Below are 21,891 nucleotides of genomic sequence, written 5' to 3'. Positions count from 1 at the left end.
TTGATCAATGCAGTTACGAATGGTATTCATCTATTCGCAAGCCTCGAATTTCCAAGATCCGAGTAAGCGAACTAATTCTCCTAGAAACAAACTATACGATAAATCTCGGTAAACCTAGTGCTGCAGTTGGTAGTTGAAAACCATAAAAGGCGAACGTCAATACAAGTTACTACAGTTTCGTTTCGAATTTCATCCATTCAGAGTCAATAACGGACATAAGATCCCTTTCCCTCCACTCTCATTAAACCCGATCCATAAAAACCCCGCAGCCAGTAATAACTTTCTATTTAACATCTGTTCAGACCTCATTTCATTCAAATACGAATTAATATCCTCGGTCCGCCGATTGCATTGAATTGCACGGTGACACCGCGCGAGCATCACCGTGGAACACACACGCGTATGGTTCTTTTGTTCTGCTTGTTATCTGATATCCGACATCGTTAATGCTCGGTATCAAGTGTCGAGCCGCGGATAGGTCCTGATTCCCGTTATTAGTACACACGCCTGTACTTTCTCCGTTCCCTCGGTATCCTGACAATTCCGAGATAATGCTGTTTTCGTCGAGATATACTGTCAACCTGGCCGGTCGATGGAAAACAATGTGATAACGTTGCGTAACCGCGACCGGCGATACCGTTCGCATGCGGCGAGCGAGACGCAATTTTTCCAGGTGGCACGTGTTCCCGAATCTACGCAGCAGTCCTACGAAACCCCTCTAGGGTCCACCGCTGGTAACCGAATTCTGATGAAGTCAGCGTTAGGAGGAAGAGGACAGCGGCCACTTGAAGGTCACCGGGAGGCACGCCCGTGATACGAACGGATGACGCAACGGCCTGGCTACGTGTTTACAAACACGCTCAGCAACCGCCAAATGAACGACACGTATGGCCAATGCGAAGCAATTAACCGAAATCGCCGGGAAAAGAATGGCGAGCACGCGCGAGTTCGTTAAATGTTTCGCCGTCGAACGAATTCGGACCGTTTCTTGGGGCGTTGAGAAACATTCCAACCGTGCAACCGTTACGTTTCGCGTTTGTGTTATCATGTATATTCATTACTTATTAGATCATACGTGAATGACTCCTTTCGCGATCGATACAAGTTGTCACGGTAACGAGCATGATTGGATTATACGATCGAATAAGAACGCTTGTATTCTACCGTTGCCGAATCCGTAGCGGTGCAGCCTTTGTCGAATTGCTGCTTAGCATGTGAAAAACACTGCAACGTTATCGAACGCCTTCGTTATCTGTACGATGGCTATCAATGTCACTTTCGTGCTCGACATAATCATTCGCACACTTGTACGCGTGACAACTGAACCTAATAATCGATTCGCATCGTACTCTACTAAAATCATTATATCATAATCTTCATTATCGAATTATAATCGATCGTTACGTATTACAGTAACGTCTCGCGTAAAGTACAAACGGTCGAAACATAAAATACTACATTATATAACGGATTCTCTAACATATTTCTTTGTTGTCTAATCGTATCGTTGTCTACTCTCGAAAGGCTCGCTCTAATTGTCAGATAAATTTTGAAGGACCGGTTCAAAACAAATCACGGCCTCCACTCGAAGATAAAAGAAATTCAAACACCGGCGAGAACGAGACGCGACGCGTCGGTTATCTGCGCTTCAAAATCCCGAGCCACCCCTTCGGAAAAGTAACGCATTATTGCGCAACACACGCTCCCCGGGGCAGCTGAAGGATTATCGAATTTTCTTCGCGAGCCTACCGGTTCCGAGAGGCGTGCATCTGGAAGATGCGCAATTGATGCGATTTCATTCGAGGGAACGCGGGCCCTCCCTTGAAATCCTGGGCCTCCCCTGGAAGCGGAGCTCTTTGTGCGCCGCGCACAATGCCTCTCGCGGGGAAACGGGATTAACTTTCCTTCTCGAGGGTAGGTAAGGAGCTAGGTGCCGGTCTGCAAGGGACAATGATGCGCCAGATGCTTCGACGAATCCATTCGTCGGCGGACAAAAAAAAAAAGAAATGGGAACGCTCGGGTCCAGGCAGATGGAAACCGGGCTCGCTCGCGGCGTCCCGGATCCGTTCGCCCGCGGACACGTGAAATTCCTGGGACGAGAGGATTTCATTCTAACGCGCCGCGCCGCGTCGATGCGTGCACGCCGCGTCGAATACAGTAAATTTAGCGACGTCGGTTTGTGCAACCGCGAGGCCGACGGGTATATTTAGAATGTAGGATGCAGGCGAGCGATGGACATCTTCGCGTGACCCGGCCGATGCATCGTGACGTTCATAACGTTCATCCACCTCCCGGCTCTTTAAATCGCGTTTCGCCGGCCGGCGTCACGTACGGCGGTCTGCGGCCGCACTGTACGCTTCATTATGTTGATTATTCGGGGAATTATGGTTCGAACGGAGTCGACGCGGCTAAGTAATTAGATGCGTGTACAGTGGTAACCTCGATCGTCGGATCCAATTGGCTGATTAGAGGCTCATGCATATGGAAAGTCGAGGAGGCATTGTTCGGAGGATGTTTCCAAGATTCTGTTACATATACCGTGAGTTCTGAATACAAGGATTCGAAGTGTTAGGTTCGCGGACGGTCGGAACTCCGAATTGTTTGGATTATGAGAAACGGTGACTCGGTTCTGCGAGATCCTACTGTATAAATTCCGACGTCTGTATGCATGTATTCAAACGTAATTCGTGAGAACGACAGTTTGTCGGACAATGTATTCAGCGCAACTGCAGCTTTAGGCTTAAGCTGGGCGCACACGACAGAAATGTCGCGGTTCAGTTTGTTTTGCAGTTCCGTCTGGCAGAAAGAAGGATAAAAGAACTTTATGTAAGTACGTATGAATTTTATTTTGACCGGCGATTGAAGTGCAGAGTAATTGAAAATGGATGAGAACGTGGAATGGCTTTCTTTTCGGTCTAGTTTCTGCTCGCGCATGAAATTGACTGCGTCTTAACGTGTCGCGAAACGTGAGCGTCGTCAATAGACACGTGACTGCCGGCTCCTGACAGATGGGATATTTGTAAGTGAATACGTGGAAACTTCTCTGTGCGTTTCCATGAATCGATTGAAAAGTGAAAACAATGGCCCCTTGGTAAGATAATTGCGTAAGGAATGATGCAACTGATTGATCGAATCCTTTCGTGAAAACCGAACTTTGACATTCTACTCGATGTCCGTTGTTTACTGAACAGGTGAACTGCTATCTTTCATAAAATAAATACACAAGTCGATCGTTTAATGATCGTAGCAGAAGGAAACAGAAAATATGCACTCGGAATGCTCCGGGAGGTTGAATTCCAGAGTGTTCCACAGATGGATACAGCAGGTAATCAATAGTCGGAGCAGACGAGTTTTATACGCGTGCATGTATGCAAGCGGGTATATATAAACTCGTGTTTTCGTTACTGGAAAACGAAAATGAGTGCAGCACACTGGGAGAAATATGTCTCGTAAATATGTATTCGATTCGACCTAGATTCCTCCAAAGTTTCTTCGTCTTCGATAATCATTAGAGTATTCTGTATTCGAGGATAAACACCGTTCGTCTCGGTCGTTGAAAACAAACACGCCCGACAGTTTCGAATGTGTACGTGACAGCTTTGGTTTTATGCAAGCCGACGTGCCGCGGATCACGTATCTCGGAATCGGCTGTTTCTAATGCAAGAGCACTAAACACGCGATCATCCCTGACCTAGGTTCACCGAGATTCTTGTAGAATGTCAAAGCTATATTAAGCATGGAAACGAATTAAGACAGAGTGCGTTTATCCGCTTCAGTCCGTACTGCACTCGACAAAAAATATTCAACCCTTCGTCGGAAACTTGTAATGCTAGGGTGTGTACTTTCAGCGTTCGCAGTTCGCGTGTTGCGCAATCGTGTGTAATTATCGGGGGAAATAAGTTTTACATCGCGTTCGTTTGAAACGCGGTGCATCTAGCGACATGCATCATTTTTCTCCGTAATCAACGCAAATAAATAATGTGACTACGAAAGGAATTGTGTAAATCGTTGCATATCTTGCGACCAGTGGTTCGCGTGTTCCTCGAATTCATCGCGTTGAGAGAGGTTTAAGGGTTGCATGGACTTTCTCGCTAACTTTTCTCTTGCTTTCTTTCTTCATTGTCATTTTTTGTGTACATTCGTATTTAGAATGAACTAGTATTACTGCTTTCATTATGTTGAAGATACGGTAGAAATTTCTTCGTTATTTTATGGTAAAAAAGATTTTCGAGCTTCTGATATCAGAGACGTTGATTTATTCGAGAATTAGAAAATACGTTGTTTAAATGGTACTGGTTATTTCTATTGATCATGCAGATGTTTTTCTGCTAAACTCCACTACGGAGATTCGTGTATAAGTGTGACTGCAGCTTAACGTTCTAGATGCATCTATGGACCGTCCTACTATCGATTCGGTTTCTGACCAAGTTATACCTGCGAGATCATCTGCGCAGTACACCCAGGTCTAAAATAGTCACGGCGGTGTACTGAGAGAGATCTGCTCTTTCACTGAATATTTACTAATCATATCGCGGAGCGTTTTGGTAGGCTGACGAAAAGAAACGACAGAATAAAGTTCATAAACAGAGTAATATTTAAATAGAACCTCAGCATGGGACACAAAGGGTTTCGAAATAAAATGATCCTTGGGAGACGCATGACTGTTATAAATAACACTCCCAACGCAGAGTTACAAGCGTTGTCACGAAAAATAGTATCCCTTTCGTTGCTATAAATAGCACCGTTTCAGTGTCTGAAATATTGTTTAGCCATTCTGATCCAAACATAAATACAACATAATCTACCAACTCAATCACGAGCTGTAATAAAGGATCGCCAATAAAAACGATTTAAAACTTTCGATTTATTTAGAACTTCATAATATTCACAGGATGACAAATAAATTATTTCAAACATGATTTTACATAAAGCTTCGTAGTATACCTACTAAATACACATGACAATAAATTACGAAGAGGATCATTCAATTTATTTTGCAATATAATAATGCAACGAAATAATTATCCTAAAAGTTCACTTTCGTAAACATAAATAGAATATCGGCAGTGAAAGTGCGAGCAGCCTGGCCCTCGAAATGATTCAAGAAAGTATGAGATGATCGTAATGGAGGAGGAATATGAATCGCGCGCCATTTTGTGTCGCGCAGCGACATCTCCGGAGGTTCCGCGAACCCTTTCGTACATCGCGGAAGACTATTACTGACGGACGATAAATGAATGCGAATGTTCCGTACCTGGCGACTCTCTACGAAGCTACCTTATAAACGAGTTGCAGCCTCCGATTTGGCATTCCGTTTCTGGAGGAGTCCGGATGCTCGTCGCTCTCCAACGCGACCGGCTCCAAAACGTTGATCGTTTTCATCTCGGTGAAGTCATGCTTGTCGTGCACAACCTCGGTGTACTCTTCCTTCTTCAGCGCGAAGAGGAGTTGATAAGTGTACGTGCCGAGCAGAGCGCCGAAGGTCGGTCCGATCCAGTAAATCTGAAGAAAGGCCGGTTTAAAAATGATTATCGGGGATTGGAATGCAATCTAATCTCTGCAATGCCGAGCAAATGTTTGCACGCCTCTCTCCCTAAGCATGTGAAGAAACAATATCATCTATGCCGATAACGTTAGCCTTAGAAAGCATAAGGTTATCCACGGGTATAAGCTTCTTATCTCAAATGACAAAGATTAGATCGTAAAGCGACCGGATTATGCAACACACTCCGCAACGAGAAGCTGTAAATCAGCTGAAGGTTCAATAAATTCAGCTATTAGAAAGGTTTACCGACTTACCCACTGATTCTTCCAGTAGCCGTGGAAGAGCGCTGGGGCAAACGTGCGAGCCGGGTTCATGCTGCAGCCGGTGTAGGGACTCTGCAGAAATGTTATCATTTCAGTTTTAATTATCATTCGGTATTCGTGATAATATTCATTAACACGTTAAGCGTCAGTCACTGGTGAAACGCTTCCGAATGACTAAAAAGCAATTGTAATATACAAGACAATCGATGTGAAATAAAAATGTTTAATGCAACTAAGTCGATAATAATGTAACGTAAATATTGCAACACCAAACAATTAATAATTGTTCTTGCTTTTCTTTGTTACAAAAGAAAGATTTTCGTGGCGTTTAATGTGTTAACCTTTTGCACTCCGAAGTTTCTCACTAGAAATATTTCAACATTTTCTGATGAGATGAAGACGATATTTTGTAAAACCATGAAATTCACGTGAATTGACGGACAAAGCTAATTTTTCTCAGATTGATGCATTATATGAAGTATAACATTAATTATTAGACTTTATAGCTTCACTGTAGGAAATCAAGTGATGACTGAGAGTCACCTCCCGAGTGCAAAGGGTTAATAGTAGTACTATTTACTACTCTATAATCAATGTCAATATTTATTTAAAAATCCGAAACTTTTTCCTCTATTTCCCGTAACAAAGAATAACAAGCCCGCTTGGATAACACGAATTTCAACTTTGATTTTAGAATTTGAAAATTGTCAATTTTAAAATAGCCGTGAGAGAATATGTACCGCTGCACAGGAAATTCCGACGACTGCGAAACCGAATTTGAGCGCCATGGAGTCTCCCATGTTCGAGCATCTGGGGTCCCAGGTCGCGCAAGCCGTGCAAAGTATGACGGCGGTGCACAGTATTTCGATTAAAATTGCTTGAGCGGTCCCGACACCTTCGTGGACAACTGTTACGCAGAGTCCGATGGTTGAATTCGGGTTTCCGGCGTGGAACAGCTCGGGTGGAGTTATCATCTGTTCTAATAGAATCAGGGTTAAGCGTGTGTATCGTCGAAAGCTATTGGGAGCAATCGAAATCGTACCATTAGTATGCCGTATCCCAGAGTGGCGCCGAGGAATTGGGCTAAAGCATACAGAATTCCTGTCGGAATCGTTTTAATTCCAACAATCACCGCCCCGATCGTGACAGCTGGGTTCAGATGTGCACCACTTACGTGGCCTAACATCTGCGGAGAAGTTGAATATATTAAAGAGACAGGCGCGATAATATATCTCATATTAATTCTGAAGAATAATATCTTGAATAAAACGGAAATGGTATTTTCACTGTACTAAGAATTATTAACTTGAAGAAAGAACTATCAATTTGATTAGTAATACTTTATTTTACCATATTCACGTGAAAAATTACTACTTCATTTGAAATATTTTACATTCATAGATTTTCTGTATTGATTACGAATGAAATTACCCAAAATGGCGGATAGAGCTAACTGCAGGAGACGTAAAGGCAAGTGTTTCTGTTCATGTAGTGAGGGTTCTTTCTCGAGTGCGTTCAAGGTGTTAATTTATTAAATAAAATATTCTTACCATGATCAGAACGTTAACCGTCATACCAAACGCAATGGAGGATTGCAACTGAGGTGGCGGCCCGGCCCCCATGGAACCGATGGAGCCCATGCACCCAATGAACAAAAGTATTCCCGTGCCCACCACTTCCGCGATGAACATCGTGGTCGTACCTTTCTGCAGGACCCATCTTGATGCTAGAAAAATACAGAATTCCGTTTCGCGTGCTGCAATTTCCAAGAGAATAACTTGACACCCACTTGTCGATTCGTCCGCCATGGTAGACCAGCAATCCTCTCGCTTAAACTAAACAGTAACTATTGCTCTAGCCGCGGTAGTAATCAGCACTTGAATTGTTTTAACAATACTAATCAGCGGCTATCGCGTTCCTCCAATTCCCTTAAAAAGGAACTGCCTTATCGATCAGCGATACGCTACACACTTCTGTCGAATCAGTGCTCGATCGCGAACCTCAAGAGGAATTACAAGAAATTTCATCCGCCGTCGTCTCCGTGACCACCGATGTGAACAATATCACGCATCGTGCGATTCCGAATCGTTTTGTAATCTCGACTCGCCGCGAGCCGTTTCTATCGTTCTTACAAAATCCCCGGCGTCTTGATAGCACGTACGACCATTCCATCCGTAGCTCTCTATCATCAAAGAAATTATGGAAAATCCCGCAAACGCTGCTCGAATTACAGAAACTTGCGCAAACGCCGACGAAATTGTAGAAAATCGGGGAGGAATCAGCTTCCTGGGCCATAAATAGCGACGTGTGCATCAGAAGTGGCACGTTTATTCATGCAAATTCGGCTCGAACGTCCACTTCGAAACAACCGCCGCGTATCTCGCTCGTGCCTCCTGCTCTTTAGATATTCCAGCATGATCGAGTTTAAATTTCCATGGTATCTTACCGCTTGTCCCAGCTTTTCAATATTGCAATCCGCCGGTATGCAGCGGATTGTTCCCTAGAACATTTGACGCAAGCGCTGTTCGATGTTCGCCCGTCAATGTGACACTGCTCCTTGATCCCAGTCATCGAGAAGACGTTCATCATCGTTCGGAGACATGTCCAACGTCAAAGATTCTCGATACCGGAACGTCCACTACAAAGAGGACACCGAGTTCACAGTTTGGGTAGCTAAAACCCTGCTGACGCCGGTAGGCGTCTGGCCGTTGCGTACAACCGAATCGCTCCTGGACACCGTGAAGCTGGTCGTTCACATCGGTATAATCTTCTGCCTGATGTGTTTCCTGCTGGTACCCCATGTAATTTACACCTATCACGACGCGGAAGACCTGGCTCGGTATATGAAGGTGATCGCCGCGCAGGTGTTCAGCCTGCTGGCGATCATCAAGTTCTGGACGGTGATCATCAAGAAGAGATACATCAGATACTGCCTGATGGAAATGGAGACGCAGTACAGAGACGTCGAATGCGAAGAGGACAGAGCGGTGATGAAGAAATCGGCTGGAATCGGAAGACTGTTCACTATCGTCTATCTGAGCCTGTCTTACGGCGGCGCGTTGCCCTATCACATCATACTGCCGCTCATGTCCGAGAGAGTCGTCAAATCGGACAATACCACGCAGATACCGCTGCCATACCTGAGCAACTACGTTTTCTTCGTAATCGAGGACTCGCCGGCCTATGAGATCACCTTCGTCTCGCAAATACTGATCAGCAGCATCATATTGTCCACCAATTGCGGGATTTACAGTATGATCGCGACCATCTCGATGCATTGTTGCGGATTGTTCCAAGTCGTCAGCAGGCAGATCAAAACTCTGTTTGAGTACGACGATCATGAACTGTGTCAGCGTCTTAGGGACATCGTTATGTTTCATCTGAAGGCTATCAAGTAAGAGGTGTATAGTATGTACGTTTTCCTTGGGGCAAGACAGGTTAACGCTTTGATCGCCATGTCATTTGGGTAACGTAACTTTATGTATACGGTGGAAAATCAGTTCTATTAGCGATGTATGGATCAAACCAGATTCTCTTGGATCCATCAGGTGCTAGAAGATTAAAAGAATGGCTTTGAAAAATCGTGACTTTTTGTGTATCGTTAGGAAAATTGGTGTATCTTCATTTTTTTAAAGAGGGTTTGTGCTTGAAAAGGTTTGATGAATTTGTTCATGAAGTTTCACGCGATTCGAAAATGCAGTATGGAAGCGATCCGTGTTACAATTTCAATGAATTCGTCTTGCAGATATGCCGAAGCGATCGAGAATGCTTTAAGCACGGTGTTCCTGACGGAAATGCTTGGCTGTACAATCATCATATGCTTCCTCGAATACGGAGTGATTCTGGTACTAGAAAAATATATGAAAAGAGAAAGACTAATATCGGTTGCAATGCATTCACCGTTTTTCTAGGAATGGGCTGACTACAAGATACTCAGCACAATGACGTACGTCGTCCTCATGATCTCCACGTTTGTAAATGTGTTTATAATAGCGTACATCGGCGATTGCCTTAGACAAGAGGTGCCATTTCCAACTCAAACTGTAATATGCCGATTAACTTGACTGCGGAGGTTGTTTATAAATGTAGAAGCGATCTCGATCGTTTTCATATTCGAATCTCAAACATTTTGGAATAATGAAAGTTTGTATTTCGAAGTTTGGTAGATACTGAAAATATCTCTTTTAATTTTTATCTAGAACAAAAGGAAGCAGACCATTGTTTTAACACTTGCCTTGGGCGATTTTGAAAGTTCTATTCTTATCTGATAGTCGAATTGTCATTTTTATGCGATATATTTTTGAAAAATCAATATTTTAGCCTTCCTAGGCACACTTTACCTGTCTCCGAAAGAGAGAAAAAACTGATCCTTCCACTCGGTTCACCACTTGTTACAAATATTCCACGAAAATGGTGCAAACAGAGACTTGCGATTCTCCCGACGAAAATGAGCGAACACTCGACGTCATACTGTATTTGCACTCATTCTTATCCACATGTCCTCCCTAATGCGCTGACTAAACGTTGATAAAGGAACCACGAAAAACACGAGCATTTTTATTTCATACTAATGGCCGGTTTATCGATATACGTAAAACGTTCTGTTATCGTTACATCTCGCGTGACAGTAACGAAATCATAATTTCATAATTTTTATAGCGATCGTTATCTACACTCTCCGCAGTTAAGATGTCCAAGTGTCCGTTATCGTGATTTTCAAATAACATGTCGCTTTTTATTAAGAGCGAGAGAGTGGGAGAAACGTCATACTTCGTATCGTGGTACGATCTTCCTGACGACTTGGTTAAGAACTTGAAGATGATCATGCTCAGAACAAATCGGCCGACTAATTTCACCGCCGCCAAGGTGTTCGATGTCTCGCTTCTAGCATTTTGCGACGTGAGTTGCTAATACATTCATTAATTACATGGAACACGATAAAATTATACTTCAAATTATTGGGTGATCTCATAAATAATGCAATTTTTCATATTTCTGTTACTTCCGAAATTCCGATGAACAAGGCTTTTCAAAATCTGATTAAAATCTATAAATCGATAACGTACAGTTAATGAAAGAGAACATATTCTCCTAAATATACAAAAGTTGAGCACTTTGTAGTAGAAAATGTAATGCTGCAGGTTTGCAAGACATCGGCGGCGTACCTGAACTTCCTACGAACAATGACATCATGATGAAGATTCATCGGTTGTACTAGAGAAAGAAAGCTACTTGTTGCACGAGAGACAAGAAGTTGTTCATACAAGAAAAAACATGATACCGATCGTACACTTGATAGAATCTCAGCTGATTGTATAGAATAATAGCGAAACAAAAATGTTGGGTATGCCACTTACAAAGGTTATATAATATTCTCCTGTAGGAATATTGATAAAAAGCAATCCGACGTATCTTACCATGTTACACTCTTTTCCATCGCCATAAGATCTTAATTTATAAATAATAAATGAATTTATATGCGTGATTCGTTTCTTACCGATTCAAAATTCTACCGGACGAAGCCAGTAATTTGTTCGAGACATCCGACGTTGCTCACGCGAACCTGCTGATAGAACTTCAACGGAGTTCAATGGCGGCGCAATTCAGCCATTACTCCTATCCTGCGCGCAACGTCTCTGCGCCACAGGGCGCCATCAACGATTCAATGGCTCTTTCCCAGATCCATTACAGGAAACCGCAGCGCAACGACTTAATACTAGTATACATTGCAGAAAACAACCGAAATACGTATAGACGTACACGAAACGTCGGTTCACTGCTTATTCATGCGCAACCCGTTCGATGGCGGCCATAGCACCGCTCGCATGGTGCATCAAGATGGGCGCACCGGCATTAGCTGCATTCAACTCCAGTCTTTATCGTACGTTCAACCTGTTTAACAATGCAAAGAATCCGAGGGTGCATCCGCGAAACGATTCGCGCAAGCGTAAACGCGGCTCCGCAGATTTACGATGTCGCAGCGGCATCCAGTCGCATGAGATACTCTTTGGGGATTGGCTAAGAAGATGACTGTCGCCGAATATCCTCAGGACTATGAGAATCTGCGTCACAAGACTGATTTCGTGTTCACCGTTCGAATACCTAGGATACTGTTGACGCCGATTGGCATTTGGCCGTTGGACAGAAGCGACTCGATCCACGGGGACGTCAGATCGGTTGTCCAGGTCGGGATGATCTTTGTTTTGATGTGTTTTCTACTGGTACCCCATGTGATATACACATTCCACGACTGCGAAGACCTGACCAGGTACATGAAGGTGATCGCCGCGCAGGTGTTCAGCCTCCTGGGGATCATCAAGTTCTGGACGATGATCTTCAGGAAGAAGAGGATGCGTGCTTGCTTGGCGCAGATGCAGCTGCAGTACATGTACGTCGAATGCGAGGAGGATAGGCTGGTGATGAAGAACGCGGCTAAAATTGCCAGATTCTTCACGACCGTTTATTTGAGCCTCTGCTTCGGCGGCGCTTTGCCGTATCATATGATCTTGCCATTGTTGTCCGAGAAGGTCGTCAAATCGGACAACACGACGCAAATACCTTTGCCCTATCTGAGTAACTACGTTTTCTTCGTGATCGAGGACTCGCCTCTCTACGAGATCACTTTCGTCACGCAAATTGTGATCAGCACTATTATACTGTTCATCAACTGCGGAACCAACAGCCTGATCGCCAGCATGACGATGCACTCTTGCGGAATGTTCGAAGTTGTGAACAGGCAGCTGAGATCGCTTTTCGATCGCGACAAAGACGAGATGAAAGGGTGCCTTAGGGATATTGTTCGGCATCATCTGAAAGCAATTGCGTAAGCATCCTTTGCTGTGCGATGTATCGGTTTGTATTCGAATTCTATTGTTTGAGTGATATGATTGTTCAGTCGGGGACAATCGTTTTCGAAACAGTAAGTGAAGTTGGCTTTCACTTTTTACAAATTTATGCGATTGTTTCTAGGTGCGAACTGTTTTTAATTTTAAACTCCCGGCTGCATAAATATAATATATATACAAATACAATAATTATAATTTTATATAATATATATACATATACAAAAAGACACAAATTGTGAATTCTACGGTTCTATAAATATTACACCTCTCTTGCAGCAGTTCAGTTCAACTGAAAAATATTAAGACACATTAACTCTTCTTCACATATACCTGCAGTTTCTTATCACCATTACGAAAATAATACTGGATTATAGGTTTGCAGAATTGATCGAGACAAATTTAAACGCAGTGTTCCTCACGGAAATGGTCGGCTGCACTCTCATCATATGTTTCCTCGAGTACGGAGTCATTATGGTACTGAAAAGAGCAAATAGAACGAAACGAAACGCAGAAACACTGAAATTACATTTCGTTAAAAATCATTCTAGGAGTGGGAAGATAAAAATATGTTCAGTATGGTGACGTATTTCCTTCTGATGACGTGGATGTTCTTAAATGTGTACATATTATCGTATATCGGCGATTATCTGAAACGAGAGGTACTTGTAATTATAACTACTCTACTTATCATCAGTCTTCATTGTGTCTCTTAGTAATACGTCCGTTATTCAAGTTTTTCATTAATTTATTTTCTTCATTAATCTTAAAATGAATTGTTTAACCGACAATACATTACACATGTTCTCTTCGTTTCTTTCAAAATGGCGGACGCGAATCGTCAGCCAATGGAACGATCCGAAATAGTATCCATGCCTCTCTATATTAGCCGGCTGGAACTGCACGGTCATATGGGGGAGCATTCTGCATCCCCACTCTACAAGGTCATGAACTCTAACACCATACTTATCTTTTAAAGAGCGAGAAAGTGAAATTCACTTCGTACAGCATGCCCTGGTACAACTATTCTAAAGACGTAAACGAGAATTTAAGGTTAATAATGCTTCGACCTCTTCGACCGACGTGCTTCACCGCCGCTAAGTTCTTCGACCTCTCGTTCCACGGATTCTGCGAAGTGAGTATCAATCTCGGTGTAAGCTCTTCAGAGCGAAAGAAACAGAAAGTGAAGTGTTACAGGTTGTCAAAACTTCTGCGGCCTATTTGAACTTTCTTCGAACGATGACAGGATGAACAGTTAGACAGTTGTGTTTGGAAATAAAAAGACTAAACTTGTACGTGCGAGGTTTACTATTTCTATAAAGTAAAACAGAAATTGTCTGGTCAGTGTTTTTTACTTACAACCACTGCAGAAGATTGATCTTGAATATTTTGTTCCTCTTCGTATCTCATAGTATTTGTACGCGTAATATCACGTCGACAGTTAAGCAGTTAACTGTGTTTGACGAGTATACACGTCACCGTAAAGCTTGACATGATACTAATTCTTTCAGCGATGAATTCTTTATTTTTTCACATATACATGTAATTCTCCTTGTTTCGCTTTGATCTTTCATTAAAATATATTCTACGTGCATTCGTCCTGCGTTCGACGAGTACACGCTCCACTTTTTTATTTTATTGCGCGCAGAACGAAAGGTTTTTCCAACTAAATTCCACAGTTAACTGGTTAAATGACGGGTTAAATGTTTGTTTAAACAGAACTAAGGAACGTTTAGAAATGGTGCGAGTTCAAAAAGACCCGACGACGGTTGCTGGTTCGAGTGACCATGCGGCGGTTGTGCGAGTATTAAAGGGTAGAAAATTTCCGAACGGTAGAACTCGCGAATTTATATTGAAACTCGTCTCAATACAGAGTATAATTACAGTTACGACTATAGTTCTCGATGCAACTCTTTCGCGATCCATGCAAACTTTTCAGGCAGAAAAAATATACGCCTGGAAGCAAAAGTTTAAAGCATTTATCCGATATGAAGTTTCTTGTACATTCGAGGGTGAATTGAAGCTTGTATTTTCGCAAGAAAACTGCATGTACAAGGTACGCATATTAAGACGGTTATCGTCGTGATTTATTTCGAGGAATTTTCATGGACTCAGTGTTCCATTAAACACAGTGTTCCATTAAATTGGTTAATTTCTTTAATATCATACGGTAATTATACGATCAATTTAATTTTCCTTAGACAATATAGGAACATACATTACAAATCAACAATAAGCACAAAGAATGTATTCCTTCCATCTAACACGAAAATTCCTATAGAATCCTCTATACTTTATGAAAGCATTTGAAGCTTAAAAATAACCCCACAAAAATATCCACACTGTCGATCTAATCAGTATTTACACCAACAGATACCACAAATATTTCATTCGAATTACAATTGCAAATCGCGTTCACGATCGCAATGCAAGATTAGTCATCCCCGATCCAACCCCAGCACGCGACGAACAAAATAGAACCGCTGGCGCAGTGCATCCGCCATTATAGAATTCGATTGATCGTCGAGGTGCAATCATCTCCCCAATTATCACTCATAATGCATAGACGGTAAAATGCTCCGAGGAGAAGGGTTAAGAATTTACCTCGATCCCGTACCGCAACACTGCAGCTCAGGGAACAGTGAAGAGTCCCGCAGCTGTTAGTATCAATTTAGATTCTTTCAACCTCAACAATGGCCGAGGAGGAGACGATCGATCGAAACCCTTTACAGAAAGATTACCTGATAAATCTGAACCTGAGCCTACAGTGGAACCGCTGGATCCTCGAGCCGTTCGGCGTTTGGCCCAGATCGTCCAATATTTCCAGCATCAAACGATGCTTTAACTGGCTGCGAAGAGTCGTCTCAATCTTACTGATAACATTCATCGTCGTGCCTTTCGCCGTGTACAGCATGGTAGAGGTGGAAGACGCCTACAACAGGCTGAAACTCTTCGGCCCGATGAGCTTCTTCTTGATGGTGTACATGAAATTCTATTCCCTGGTGAACAGCGCGAGCCAGTTCTGCCTGTGCATGGATCAGATCGAGTGGGACTGGAAGAACATGAAGTATCCGAAGGACCGTGACATCATGGTGGCGAACGCGAACTTCGGCAGGCGATTAGTGAAAACCTGTGTCCTCTTCACGTACTGCGGTTTCGTGTTTTACTACGTCGCCTCGCCGATCGCCGTCGGCAGGGTCACCATGGAGAACATAACGTTCGTGCCGACGCCGTTCCCGGTAGCGAGACTGATAGCGGACATCCGTTACAGTCCCGCGAACGAGATTTTCATTTGCGGACAATTCTTCTCCGGCTTCGTTCTCCACGGTGTCGCGATCGGAGCTTGCAGCTTCGCGGCCGTGTTCGCGGTGCACGCCTGCGGACAGGTGGGCATCCTGATCGACTGGCTGGAACATTTGACCACGGGTCGCACGGACATGAGCGCGTCCGTCGACGAGAGGATCGCGAACGTCGTGAGTCAACACGTTCGAGTATTGAAGTGTGTAAGATGCATCTTCCGTCTGATATACACGTGACCGTTAGAGCCTGTGCACGCGAGCGACGCGATCTCGCCGCTGTCGCGTTGGAACAGAGAAAGTTCTTCCGTCTCGCGGAGGAAGGATAAGAGAACTGCGTCTTTGTTTCTTCGAAATCGTTTTACGTACGTGTACTAGATATACAGAGCAAATTTTATCTTATACGATATGTGTAATCGAAGAAAGAGATATGTATTTGTCACCTTTGTAATTTGAGGTCCGCGAGATCGCGGCGGGTTCGCCAGTGTTAATCTATTGTCGTTGAGAATTTACTAGGAAAACGGGAATTCTACGTTCATTCCAGTGCATTTACATTTGCTTCAGAGATTAACCCTTTGCACTCGAGAGGTGACTCTCAGTCACCATTTGATTTGATATAATGAAATTACAAAGCGTTACGTATAGTATTAAGTTTCGTATGATGCATCGATATGTGAAACGTTTATATGAAATAGATTTGTTTCTTAATTTACGTATGATTTCTTATAACTTCGTTTCAAATGTCGTCTATGTCTCTTTAGAAAGTGTCGAATATTTCTAGTGAAAAGCTTTCGAGTGCAAAGGGTTAACAATTGAATATAGAGGAATATTGTTGAATTTTTATTCAAATGAATATAACCTTTACGTTTATGTTAATCGAGCGAGTCTACGAAATTATATTCGTCAATTCAAAATCAACTTAAAATTGATTTAGAAAGGGTTGAGAATTTCATATTTTGCCACCGCGTATGTACGAGAATGTATTATTAACGGAATTCTGTAATTTCTAGTATAATGAGCGTACTGATTGAAAGCAGTATTTATTCGTGTCTCAGAAGGTTCGTCTGCATGAAAAAGGATACACACTCTACCATTTTGGAATTCCAGATTTCTGTCCATCACAGAGGAAGCCCTGCAGCAAATATCTTTCGTAGAATTCATAGGATGTACCTTGAACTTGTGTTTATTAGGATATTACATTATAAGGGTACGCATACTCCCTGCAAAGATGAATCAAATACCACGAACTAGATTCTCTTCATCGAACATTAACATGAATTTTCCTTCTCCAGGAATGGGACACGAGCGTCGCCGCCTCTGTAACTTACTTCATAATATTCATATCTTTTGGCTTCAATATCTTCATATTTTGTTACATAGGAGAGCTCGTATCTGAACAGGTGAGGTTCCACAAAATATCCTATAACCCTGGACGTCGCTTCAAAAGCGTTCGTAGAGATGTCGGGCGAAGGTAAATTCCTAAAAAATAAAGACAGAAGCATGCGATAGAAATTGTTCGTTAAAACTTGGAGAACTCGATAGAAAATTAAGTCGGTTCGATTCAAGGGCGCTTCTGATCCTCTTATCTAGGTACAGCTCTCCAAGAAATTCCAAAATACCGTGTATCATTCCGAATAGATTTCAGTGATACTCACGATTAATCGTGTATAGTCGAAACGCGAATTTCAAGTATAATTATTTTTCACAGTGTACCAAAGTCGGTGAAGTGGCGTACATGATTGATTGGTATCGACTGCGGGGGAAGAGGAAGCACTGCGTGATTTTGATAATGGCGATGTCCAACGCCTCGACGAAACTTACCGCAGGGAACATGGTCGAGTTGTCGCTCAGCACGTTCGGCGACGTACGTTGACACACCTAATTAAATCTCTCGATTGCATATCTTGTAACCGACAGAATTCTATGAAAATCGTTTGAACGAACAGGTTGTAAAGACAGCGGTCGGATACATGAATATGCTGCTGGCATTAACATGATCCTCATCAGCGGCGTTCATTGCGGACACAGCTCTGACGTGCAGCACTAACAAGACGTATCTAGTATTCTTATACATTCTTATTATCATAGTGGATATCGGGTAAGAGAGACGCGCTTAAATATAACAACACGATTTCTCCGTTCTGCTTCGAAGGATCGTGAAACCTTTAACCTTCATAGTTGCGCAATGTATGCTTCGATTTTGAATAAAAATTTGCTCCGGTTACCTGTTGCGCAAATTTAGCGAACAAGTTCCGTCTTTCAATGACCTCTGTTTATTCATCGACATACAAAAAACCCGCGAACGCACGGCTAAGAGGAATAAATAATAATCCAGTGGCATTGCGCACAATGGTATTCACAGAAAATAACCCTTGCTCGAGACATCGGAAACTTCATAATGTCAAGCCGAGGTACAAGAAGAAGTACGCACGAATATTCAATGATTCCCTGTATCTCCTACCCGCCGGTGTTGATAATCGATTCATCGGACGATCGCAATTCCTTAGTCCCTTCGCGCAATGCATAAATCAACAAAATGGGCACGCAAGACCGTTTCACGAGCAGGCAGATTTTTTTTTCTCACAATGTTGCGTGCTCGACCCCTTCCATCGGGAATCAAAAAACAGGCGCAAGCGTAGCATCGCGCGGAGCGGAACCGGCGTCATTCGGTCTTCTAGTTTCAATTGGACGTTCGAGCTAAAACAATGGCGAAACCGAAAACCGCCGCCGGAAGCTCCTCGCGAAACGAAAACGAGTACCAGAGGAACTTCAACCTTAGCATCCAGTGGAACCGCTGGACTCTGAAAGCGATGGGCGTTTGGCCGAGCTCGAGCGAAGTCTCGAGACTCCAGAAATCCTTCAACGTGCTGATAATCGTCGTCTATTACTTTCTAATTACCTTCATGTTCCTGCCTACCTACCTGTTCATGCTGTTCGAGGTGGAGAACACTTACGACAAGGTGAAGGTCTGCGGCCCGATGAGCTTCTGCGTGATGGTGTATCTGAAGTATCTCTCGCTGATTGTTCACGCGAAACAGATTCGCGAGTGCTTCGAGTGTATCGAGCGGGACTGGAAGATTATGGAGTACTCCAAGGACAAGGAGATCATGGTGGCCAATGCCAACTTCGGCAGGAGATTGGTGAAGATCTGTATATTCTTCATGTACAGCGGTTTCGCGTTCTATTACATCACCTTGCCGATCAAAACCGGCAGGGTCACCGTGGGGAACGTGACCTTTATCCCGACGGTGTTCCCCGTGTCGAAGCTGCTCGCAGATGTCCGTTACAGCCCTGCCAATGAAATATTTCTCGGGATCCAGTTCATGGGAGGAATCGTGGTTCATGGAATAACGGCCGGCGCTTGTAGCCTGGCCGTAGCGTTCGCCGTGCACGCCTGCGGACAGGTGAAAGTCCTGATCGGCTGGATGGATAATTTGCTAGAGGGTCGCGCGGACATGAGCTCGTCGGTGGACGACAGGATCTCGAGCATCGTTAGTCAACACGTCCGTGTACTGAAGTGTGTAAGAGACACCTTCTAGATGGTAAATACGCGGATTGTAGTGGAGCTAGACACGCCTGGGAAACGTAATGCGGAGGTTTTAGTTGGAAGTTGCTTGATATTGGTTTTATTACTAATTTGGGAAACGGAATTACGACGGAACATGGGGTTTTTTGACAATAGCACTACCGGATGCCTCAAAATGAGCCATTCCGGATTTCATTTTTCCCAGTTCTTCAGATAACAGATGCTTCTTTGAAGAAGTACTAGAGGAACTGATTTATGCAAACTGAATTGCAAACTGAAGTCTCAATAATTGCACTGTTGAGGTTTCTACAGAGCAATTTCAAAAAGGCAATTTAGCTCGGTAGTTCTAGTGTTAATGGACTCTGCGAAGAACGCTTTGGATATTTTATATATTTTCTTGAATAATACGCGTTATTGGCAATTCTGTACTTTCAGATTTTTTATGAAATGTGATAAATGCATGTCCTAATTATCGTGTTTGAAATTTGTTTACTTGCTACTTGAAATTGTATAAGTTTCAAAGAAATTCGAGGTGACGAAATTTACCAGTTTTTAAATTCACGAAACGTGATGAAGCGTGACGATAGATTCTTTTAGTTAAATTCACCTGATCGATGCAGGGGGTTTTAACGTTGTTTTTCGTTGCACTAGTTATTGAAGATATTGAGTAAAAGTATGTTAGAAGCATTTTTCTGCTTCAAATAATAACAGAAAAGGGTACAGGCATTCGGAATCCACCGCACTGCGATTTCAGGTTCATATCCGTCACGGAGGAAGCCCTGGTGCAAATATCTTTCATAGAATTCACGGGATGCACGTTGAATTTATGCCTCCTGGGTTATTACACGATAATGGTACGCATGAGTGGTGACAATGGAGTTCCGCTGAAACATGTGCACATCTTGAACAGCAATGTTCGAAAAGAACGTCAAGACAAAAAATATATCGTTAACCCTAACAGAGAGAGTAATTACATTTTTTCAGGAATGGGATACGAACGATCTTACCGCACCTATAACGTACATCATAATACTTGGATCTCTCATGTTCAACATTTTTATATTCTGTTACATAGGAGAACTTGTCGCTAAATATGTAAGCCTTGAAACCATGTGCGCGATTCTCTTTAACACGTTGAATGCCGCACGATTTTAAAGAGCAAAATACACAAAATGGAAACATACTATTAAATCATTTAATTGAATTGCGTTATTACTATTACATGTTCGTCTAGCTGAATATCACCGCATCAGGTAGCATTGTCTATGATATAGAAATATCTTCAAATAATCGTTTAATTCAGTGAACTATAGTAATTCAATTTGGTTGGGGGTCACCGGTAACCCCCATGGCATTCAACGTGTTAAATATAGAGAACATAAGCATGTTAGACATTCGTATTAAAAAAGAATAATGGTTACATGACGCTAGACTGAACGAAGCGAAACAGAAAAGATTTTTGTTGCAGAGCAGTAAGATCGGCGATGTTGCGTACATGATTGACTGGTACAATCTACAGGGTAGCAGAAAGCGTTCCATCGTTCTGATGATCGCGATGGCTAATACCGAGACGAGACTCACGGCGGGTAACATAGTTGAACTGTCTCTGAGCACATTCGGTGACGTACGTATTGAACTCTGCAATTATTAAACTGACAGATCTTTATGAAAATTCGAATCGTTTGCTCTATGTCTGATTAGAAAAATAGAATTAATATGGAAATTAATTCTACTCGATAAATTCGCATATTTTTCACATAATTCTCGTATCGCGTGCATGGAATGCTGTTTCGTATTTTCAAGTTTATCATGAATGCATATAGATCTGCAGTCTAAAGAATATTCACCGCAATGCGAACAGTAAATAAATTTTCCAAATGAACAGGTTATCAAAACGGCAGTCGGATATTTGAACATGCTGCTGGCGTTATTGTAATCGTCTTCTGAATAATTAACTTATCTATTGTTAATACTGCTTTGTTATACAACGTTGAAAACGAGTCGTGTATTGTTATCCTTGTAGTGTATATCGAATAAAAACATTGTTTCCTTATTTAACTCTGAATGTATGCTAATTGTTTTATCATGTTACGTTATTTTACTCGGAGCAGAAGCAAAAAATTGTGTGCCACCATTTAGAAACCGCTGAATTAAGTTCAGAACTTTTCAGATTAAATAGGACAATCATTTACTCATTCTTGCTTTATCGGCGATACGTAATAAATTTGCGCAGTAAAAGTGATGAATGAACTAATTATACGATATAAAAAGGTCCCCCTCTCAATGACCCGATCTTTTTTTATCATCACGCTAAAAACCCACACGCGCGACTAAAAATAATAGCCGACAATCTGCTGACAGTTCACACGATGGTATCGCGTTCGCGTTGAAACGACTATTGCTCGGAATATTCGCAACT

At 42.6% G+C, this 21,891-nt stretch overlaps 5 protein-coding genes and 2 long non-coding RNA genes across 16 annotated transcripts; 5 read left to right on the top strand and 2 right to left on the bottom strand.

The window, feature by feature from the left end:
* Positions 1-2,224: 2,224 nt before the first annotated feature.
* On the top strand, positions 2,225-4,238 carry LOC116427911 (uncharacterized). The gene is made up of 3 exons (XR_004235177.2): positions 2,225-2,826; positions 2,920-3,091; positions 3,192-4,238. It is a non-coding gene; the product is annotated as an uncharacterized LOC116427911 (long non-coding RNA).
* Positions 4,239-5,265: 1,027 nt separating this feature from the next.
* On the bottom strand, positions 5,266-7,745 carry LOC116427910 (aquaporin AQPAe.a). The gene is made up of 6 exons (XM_031978756.2): positions 7,598-7,745; positions 7,359-7,534; positions 6,851-6,994; positions 6,549-6,782; positions 5,800-5,880; positions 5,266-5,502 (listed from the first exon to the last, which is right to left on the bottom strand). Exons 1-6 carry the CDS (start codon positions 7,614-7,616, stop codon positions 5,266-5,268), a joined length of 891 nt encoding a protein of 296 aa, XP_031834616.1. The 5' UTR covers positions 7,617-7,745.
* Positions 7,746-8,405: 660 nt separating this feature from the next.
* On the top strand, positions 8,406-11,749 carry LOC116427908 (odorant receptor 43a-like). Of its 3 annotated transcripts, none has more exons than XR_012998850.1 (5): positions 8,406-9,202; positions 9,554-9,653; positions 9,720-9,754; positions 10,552-10,707; positions 10,950-11,094. XR_012998850.1 is itself a non-coding variant. In XM_031978755.2 (5 exons), exons 1-5 carry the CDS (start codon positions 8,409-8,411, stop codon positions 11,001-11,003), a joined length of 1,215 nt encoding a protein of 404 aa, XP_031834615.1. In that variant the 5' UTR covers positions 8,406-8,408; the 3' UTR covers positions 11,004-11,749. The 3 variants fall into 3 exon arrangements, 1 of the variants encoding a protein (XP_031834615.1); XR_012998849.1 differs by having other exon boundaries at positions 10,468-10,707; XM_031978755.2 differs by having other exon boundaries at positions 9,720-9,830; positions 10,950-11,749.
* An 85-nt stretch (positions 11,750-11,834) lies between these two features.
* Positions 11,835-13,988, top strand: LOC116427957 (odorant receptor 82a-like). 4 transcript variants are annotated; one of them, XM_031978910.2, is made up of 5 exons: positions 11,835-12,631; positions 13,028-13,127; positions 13,202-13,312; positions 13,630-13,785; positions 13,848-13,988. In XM_031978910.2, exons 1-5 carry the CDS (start codon positions 11,835-11,837, stop codon positions 13,899-13,901), a joined length of 1,218 nt encoding a protein of 405 aa, XP_031834770.2. In that variant the 3' UTR covers positions 13,902-13,988. The 4 variants fall into 4 exon arrangements, with proteins under 4 accessions (XP_031834770.2, XP_076224793.1, XP_076224792.1 ...); XM_076368678.1 differs by having other exon boundaries at positions 13,840-13,954; XM_076368677.1 differs by having other exon boundaries at positions 13,831-13,953.
* A 1,352-nt stretch (positions 13,989-15,340) lies between these two features.
* LOC116427993 (uncharacterized) lies at positions 15,341-18,026 on the top strand. Of its 3 annotated transcripts, XM_031979011.2 has the most exons (5): positions 15,341-16,149; positions 17,054-17,153; positions 17,239-17,346; positions 17,655-17,810; positions 17,893-18,026. In XM_031979011.2, the coding sequence occupies exons 1-5, from the start codon at positions 15,344-15,346 to the stop codon at positions 17,941-17,943; spliced, it is 1,221 nt and encodes a 406-aa protein (XP_031834871.2). In that variant the 5' UTR covers positions 15,341-15,343; the 3' UTR covers positions 17,944-18,026. The 3 variants fall into 3 exon arrangements, with proteins under 3 accessions (XP_031834871.2, XP_076224804.1, XP_076224805.1); XM_076368689.1 differs by lacking the exon at positions 17,893-18,026 and having other exon boundaries at positions 15,341-16,153; positions 17,655-17,790; XM_076368690.1 differs by lacking the exons at positions 17,655-17,810; positions 17,893-18,026 and having other exon boundaries at positions 15,341-16,153; positions 17,239-17,459.
* LOC143174644 (uncharacterized) lies at positions 16,969-17,961 on the bottom strand. Its single transcript, XR_012998859.1, has 3 exons — positions 17,768-17,961; positions 17,275-17,425; positions 16,969-17,166 (listed from the first exon to the last, which is right to left on the bottom strand). It is a non-coding gene; the product is annotated as an uncharacterized LOC143174644 (long non-coding RNA).
* Positions 18,027-18,650: 624 nt separating the features above from the next.
* On the top strand, positions 18,651-21,860 carry LOC116427994 (odorant receptor 10-like). 3 transcript variants are annotated; one of them, XM_031979012.2, is made up of 5 exons: positions 18,651-19,463; positions 20,227-20,326; positions 20,457-20,567; positions 20,941-21,096; positions 21,358-21,860. In XM_031979012.2, the coding sequence occupies exons 1-5, from the start codon at positions 18,652-18,654 to the stop codon at positions 21,406-21,408; spliced, it is 1,230 nt and encodes a 409-aa protein (XP_031834872.2). In that variant the 5' UTR covers position 18,651; the 3' UTR covers positions 21,409-21,860. The 3 variants fall into 3 exon arrangements, with proteins under 3 accessions (XP_031834872.2, XP_076224798.1, XP_076224799.1); XM_076368683.1 differs by lacking the exon at positions 20,227-20,326 and having other exon boundaries at positions 18,651-19,467; positions 21,358-21,854; XM_076368684.1 differs by lacking the exon at positions 21,358-21,860 and having other exon boundaries at positions 18,651-19,467; positions 20,941-21,079.
* The last annotated feature ends 31 nt before the right edge of the window (positions 21,861-21,891 follow it).

This window comes from Nomia melanderi, chromosome 6, assembly GCF_051020985.1.
Source record: "Nomia melanderi isolate GNS246 chromosome 6, iyNomMela1, whole genome shotgun sequence".
NCBI lineage: Eukaryota > Metazoa > Arthropoda > Insecta > Hymenoptera > Halictidae > Nomia > Nomia melanderi.
This window is presented reverse-complemented; position numbering and strand designations above follow the sequence as displayed.